The 6,444-nt window shown below is 36.8% G+C and overlaps 1 protein-coding gene across 1 annotated transcript; it reads left to right on the top strand.

Annotated features, from left to right (window-relative positions):
• Nucleotides 1–2,730: 2,730 nt before the first annotated feature.
• LOC146883808 (uncharacterized) lies at nucleotides 2,731–3,828 on the top strand. The gene has a single exon (XM_085666713.1). The coding sequence runs from the start codon at nucleotides 2,731–2,733 to the stop codon at nucleotides 3,826–3,828; it is 1,098 nt and encodes a 365-aa protein (XP_085522839.1).
• Nucleotides 3,829–6,444: the final 2,616 nt, after the last annotated feature.

Raw genomic sequence — 6,444 nt, 5'->3', positions numbered from 1 at the left:
AAGACATAAAGTGAAAGCAAGATTCAAATACTTGGAAAAAGAAGAATAAGAAAACTTCAAGCTAACATATGACATATGACTCAAGCAAAAGTTAGGCACATTTAAAGACTCAAACATGTTGCTATCATGCATTTAAACTTTTGGAAATGATGGTCAATGATTAAGCACGCAAAGACATGTTATCCAACAACATTTAGGAGTAAGAAGAGTAACAAAAACAGTAGCAAAAACTGCCCAACATAACCTGAGAAACGTTGATTCGCGGTGATCTCAGCAGCTTTGACCTTTGCTCACTATTTGCATTGGTTCTTTTTTTGTTAAAAACTAGACTAACAGAGCTTTCTTTGGACATCAAGAACGTAATTTTTGGACCACTGAGCAGGTGCAGTTTAATCTTTTAAAATCGTGAACAGTTTCTGCCAGCATTGTTTTTATGTGGACCATTCAAAGATAGCTACACAAGACAAGGTTAGAACATGAAAACACCATATTCAAGGACAACCAAAGATCTAGATACCAAATGATGAAGGATTATCTTGTTCCTTTTTAAGATGATTGAATATGGTGTGAGTTGATTAAGAAAGCTAAGTGAAATCCCCACTGGACATTAAGATAGCAAGCTATCTAGATGTGAAGGTTCCTTTTACAAAGCTCAAGAGAAGAAGATGATGGATTGATTCAAAACAAAAAGGAAATGGAAAGCACATAAACCATAGAAAACCAAGAAAAATTAAAGGAAGAAGAAAACATAAAATGGAAAGGAAAAAAATGGTAAAAATGTGAGAAGCACGCCACTACAAGGCTAGGCTAGAAGCCATGGCAACCTTGAAGATGAGTGGATGCACTAGTGCATTTTGGAGCATTTATAACGTAGTATATGCCTCGGTTCCTACGGACCCGCTGCATATAAGCACGCGGTGGCAGTTTCATAATTAAATTCATCTTTTATGCCTTGGTTGTCATACTAACCGAAGCATATGGCTAAAACAAATTCTGACTCACGCGTTGACCCATAATTTAATTTATTTTTTTTATTGAAGCAATATGCCTCGTTTCTCTTTTAACCGAGGCTATAGAGACAGGTAAAAATTTTAACCACTACATTGACCCATAATTTGAATTTTTTTTTATTGAAGCAATATGCCTCAGTTCTCTAATAACCGAGGCAGTAGCGAGACAATAGGCCTCGGTCAAGCGCCCACCCGAGGCAGTAAGGGTACAATATGCCTCGATTTCGAATAACCGAGGCAGTATCCCTTCATAGGGTTAAAAAACCCCAATTTCTTCATTGTGCAGTGACATCTTCTCCGATTTCTCAACGAGCTTCACCATCTCCGGCCAGCCTTCATCTTCTCCGACGATCAGCGCCACCGTCCCGCACAACTCCCACCGTCCAGCACACCTCCGACGCACAGCTCCCACCATCCCGCACACCTTCGACGCTCCAGGCCAACATTTCGTCGCCTGCACCGCACCGCACCGCCCTTTTCTGATGACCAGCGCAACTCTGCGCCACCGTCCCACACCTCTCCCACCGTCCCTCACACCTCTGACGCACAGCTCCCACCATCCCGCACACCTCCGACGCTCCAGGCCATCGTTTCGTCGCCTGCACCGCACCGCCGCGACTTCTTCTTCTTCTTCGACCAACCACCACCATCACTGCACCGCGGAGGAGCTGTGCACTCCACCGAAGCCGCTGCGTGTTCTTCGAGCAACCATCACCAACGTCCTTTGCGATTCTGTTTAGTCTACCTGCACCGCCACTGCACGCACCTCTAGGAGGTTCTTCTGGTGCTGCTGCCATTGCCTCCATTCAATCCCCCGCTCCTTGGTATGTTTATTTTTTACGATTTGGATTATTTTTGGATTCCCCTGGATTTAATTTTTTGGATTGTTTGTATGTTCTTATATTTTTAATCTTGAATTTGAGATTATTGAAAATATGGAAGAAATTTTGGATTGTTTGTATTATGAGATAATTTGGATCCTAGGAGTTAGTATGTATCAATTTCATGAGAATTTATTTTAAACTTTTGACAGTGTTCACGTACTATCCGTGTTGTCTGATTGTGGGTACGATTGATTCTCCTCCGTTGCTACTCATGTCTCACGCTCCAGGTTCTTAATTTTATTATGAGCTTATTTAGTATATTGTTTATTTAGTATGTTTATTTATTTATATTTTAAAGTAAATCAATTTATTTTGTTTGATCTCAAATTGTCGTTGCACGGAGTTAGCCATAGTTTCTCGTTTGAGATTGAATACGAAAATTATTTACTTGTCTCCAAGTATTTTTTTTTAAAGAATATGTATTTTTTTTAAAAGGAGACAATACTAATAATTTAAATGTATTCAATCTTGAATTGTCCGGTTGGACAGTTTAAGAAGATTAATCACTTTTTAATAGTTTATTAGTGCATGTCTATTTTAATATACATATCTCAATATTCATGAATATTTGTCAATTGTGTTTTGTATTGATCTTTGGGTGCATATTTGACTGTGGTTAATAATCACTTTCATTTCGTGTAACCTGAAGACCAATGCGAAATGCTGGCGAAATTTCGTGAAATTTAAGATATGTGTTTTAAAATTAATATGTACCGATAAACTAGAAGAAGTGAATCTTCTTGAATGGGATAGGGTCACACCTTAAATGCAACAGCGAGGTGATCATTCATTTAAAGATTACTGAAATTGTTCACACAATTTTAGTATATAAATGTATGGATCGAGACTGGATTTACTTGCCACGCATCAGTGTTGAGTATCAGAAAGAAGTAGAAGAATTTATACAATTTGCGCAATGTTATGAAGGTAGAAGTGATGATGAAGTGAAGTTTAGATGTCCTTGTGTGAACTATTTGAATGCGAGAAAGTTGAATGCAATTGCAATTAGGGAACATCTTATCTGCGAAGGTTTCCTTCCAAGTTATACAATGTGGACATGGCCTGGCGAATTAATAGACTTCCCAACTGTCTCCCGAACTGAAAATTTTGTGGATTCCATCATGGAAGATCAACGTGAGGAAGACAAATTAGAGGACATGATCCGTGATGTTGGCGCTGAAGCTTTTTCCCAAGCGCATGTGTATGAGACAATCTCTACTGATTCAGAGACTCCGTTGTATGTTGGTTCAACTAAGTTTACAAGGTTGTCAGCGGTGTTAAGATTGATGAATTTGAAGGCGACTAATGGGTGGATCGATAAGAGTTTCACAGAATTGTTAGTGTTGTTGAATGAAATGCTTCCAGATGGAAATACACTACCCACTCGCAACTATGATGCCAAAAAAATTCTTTGTCCGATGGGTATAGAGTATAAACGGATACATGCATGTCCTAATGATTGCATACTCTATAGGAAAGAATTTGAAGGATTGAAAAAGTGTCCGAAGTGTGGCTTATCACGGTACAAGGAGAAAATCAACAATGAAGATAAAGGTGAGTTAGAAAAGGATGGACCCGCTTTGAAAGTAGTCTGGTACCTTCCAATCGTACCTAGACTTAAGTGTTTGTTTGCGAATCCAAAAGAAGCTAAAAACCTTCGATGGCATGCATATGAGAGAAGATGTTACAGCCTGCTTCGTCATCCAGCTGATTCAATGCAATGGAAAAATATTGATCACGAGTTCCCCCAATTCGGTGAAGAATGTAGAAATATTCGCTTTGGTTTAGCTACTGATGGAATGAATCCATTTGGTAATTTAAGTACCAACCACAGCTGCTGGCCCGTTATATTATTTATTTACAACTTGTCTCCTGGACTTTGCATGAAGAGAAAGTACATGATGTTGTCTATGATGATATCCGGTCCAAGATAGCCTGAAGATGACATAGATGTTTATCTCAGTCCACTAGTTGAAGACTTGAAGATGTTGTGGGAGGATGGGGTTGAAACATGTGATGCTTTTACTGCTAAGACTTTCATGATGCGTGCAATATTATTTTGCACAATTAATGATTTTCCAGCTTACGGTAAATTTTCAGGGTATAGTGTCAAGGGTCATAAAGCATGTCCTATATGTGAAGAAAACACTGCAGCTCATCAATTGAAATACGGAAGGAAAACAATATATATGCACCATCGAAGATTTTTGCAATCAAATCATCCTTATCGAAGGTTAAAAAAATCATTTAATGGACATCAAGAGAATAATGATGCACCAATTCCATTGAATGGCTTTCAAATCCATGAAAAAGTTAATAAAATACATCATGTATTTGGGAAAACCTCTAAGAAATCATCTACAACGAGCCCTTGGAAGAAAAAATCAATATTTTTTTATCTTCCATATTGGTCGAAGTTAGAGGTTAGACACTACATAGATGTAATGCATGTGGAGAAGAATGTGTGTGATAGCATGATTGGTACACTACTTAACATTCAAGGAAAGACAAAAGATGGAGTAAATGCTCGGTTGGATATGCTTGAAATGAATATTCGCAAAGACATGGTAAGCGTACTTATTTGCCTCCCGCATGTTACACCATGTCTAGACAAGAAAAGATAAGTTTTTGCCTTTGTCTTAAAAGTGTCAAGGTACCACAAGGATACTCTTCAAATATTAAGAGTTTAGTGTCAATGCAGGATTTGAAGCTTGTTGGCCTGAAGTCTCATGATTGTCACGTCTTAATGCAACAATTGTTACCGGTGGCTATTCGTGGAATTTTACCAAAAAATGTTCGACAAACTATAACTCGTTTGTGTTCATTTTTCTCTTATTTGTAGTAAAGTCATCGATCCTTTAAAGTTAGATGACCTTCAAAGTGAGATTGTTATCATCCTATGTCATCTAGAGATGTTTTTCCCTCCATCCTTTTTTGATGTTATGGTACATTTGCTTGTTCATTTGGTAAGAGAAATCAAGTTCTGTGGGCCAGTATACTTAAGATGGATGTATCCTATTGAATACTATATGAAGATTTTGAAAGGGTACGTGAAAAATCAATATCGTCCAGAAGCTTCAATGATTGAAAGGTATATAGCAGAAGAAAGTATTGAGTTTTGTTCAGATTACATGACAAAAGCAAATTCGATAGGAGTTCCTCCTAGATCATGGTTAAACAGGTGTTCTATAAGTAACAACATCCGGGGTGTGAATGTGGTAACCAAAGATCGCACAGAACTATTGCAAGCACATCTATACATATTGAACAACACTGATGAGGTGATCCCTTACTTATCTGCACACAAAGCCATTGTAAAGAAACAACATCCAAGACAATAAGAGAAATGGTAGTTGATGGAGCATAATAAAACGTTCATGCCTTGGTTTAAATCTGAGGTTTTGAAAGATTCACAATCTTCTGAGACTTTGATGTGGCTAGCAAATGGATTGAAATTTGATGTCGTAACTTGTACTGGTTATGAAATTAATAATTGCACATTCTACACAAAGTCTTTGGATGATAAAAGCATAGTACAAAATAGTGGAGTGAGTCTTGAAGCTGAGTTGCTGCAATTTTCCACATCCAAAGATCAAAATCCAGTAATTGGGTCAATGACGTACTATGGTGTAATAGAAGAGATGTGGGAGGTTGACTATACTATGTTCCCTATTCCACTGTTCAAATGTAAGTGGATTGATAATAAGAGTGGTGTCAAAATTGATGAATCGGGTATGATTCTAGTTGATTTTCGAAAGATGGGTTATCGAGACGAGCCTTTTATCATGGCACATCAACCATCTCAAGTTTTTTATGTAAAAGATCCTGCAACTGAACATTGGTTTGTTGCTCTTCATGGCAAGAGACAAATTGATGTTAATGAAGAGAATTTGAGTAACCTTCATATTGCTGACACTGATCCATTTAAAACAACAATAAATTTTGATGAGGCCCCAATACTTGACGATGTACAAGCAGTTCGGGAAGATCACGAGAGGGAATATACATATGACCATTCCATAAATTTATGTATGAATCTGAATTGTTTATATAAATTTACGTGTTTGGTTAAATAATATGCAACGCACGGGTTTTTTTATATGTAATAATTGTGGTAATAGCAATGGGTTTTTGGATATTTAATAATCTATATGATGAGAATCTAATGTTTTAAAAAGATGTTGAAGTGTATCAATAGAATAGATCAATTTAGAATGTAATTAAAGTGGTATGTCAAGTTAATATTTGATTTCATTGAATATTATCGTCAACCACCAACAACAAAATTATGACTAATACACTACTTTGTTAATATAAGAATAAAAAAAAGAATAAATTACATACCTAGAATGTATCCTTTGGTATTGAAGTTCATAAATTCCTTTTGTACACAAATTCCTTTTGTACACAACGACTTCTTTGTTCAACTTTTTCTGTACCATGATTTTCCTGCATGGCAAAAAATAACATAAATAAGTTGATATATATTTATAACAGTTTTCAAATGAAAAAAAAAAATTAGAAATGACATACCTATAATTGATTTCTTT

This window comes from Vigna unguiculata, chromosome 9, assembly GCF_037176805.1.
Source record: "Vigna unguiculata cultivar grain cowpea cultivar isolate G323 ecotype 2 chromosome 9, ASM3717680v1, whole genome shotgun sequence".
Lineage (NCBI taxonomy): Eukaryota > Viridiplantae > Streptophyta > Magnoliopsida > Fabales > Fabaceae > Vigna > Vigna unguiculata.
The sequence above is the reverse complement of the archived record's forward strand: the minus strand, read 5'-3'. Positions and strand labels throughout refer to the sequence as shown.

Coding starts and splice junctions, on each gene's coding strand:
- LOC146883808 (XM_085666713.1), top strand. CDS start 2,731: ATGGATCGAGACTGGATTTACTTGCCACGCATCAGTGTTGAGTATCAG.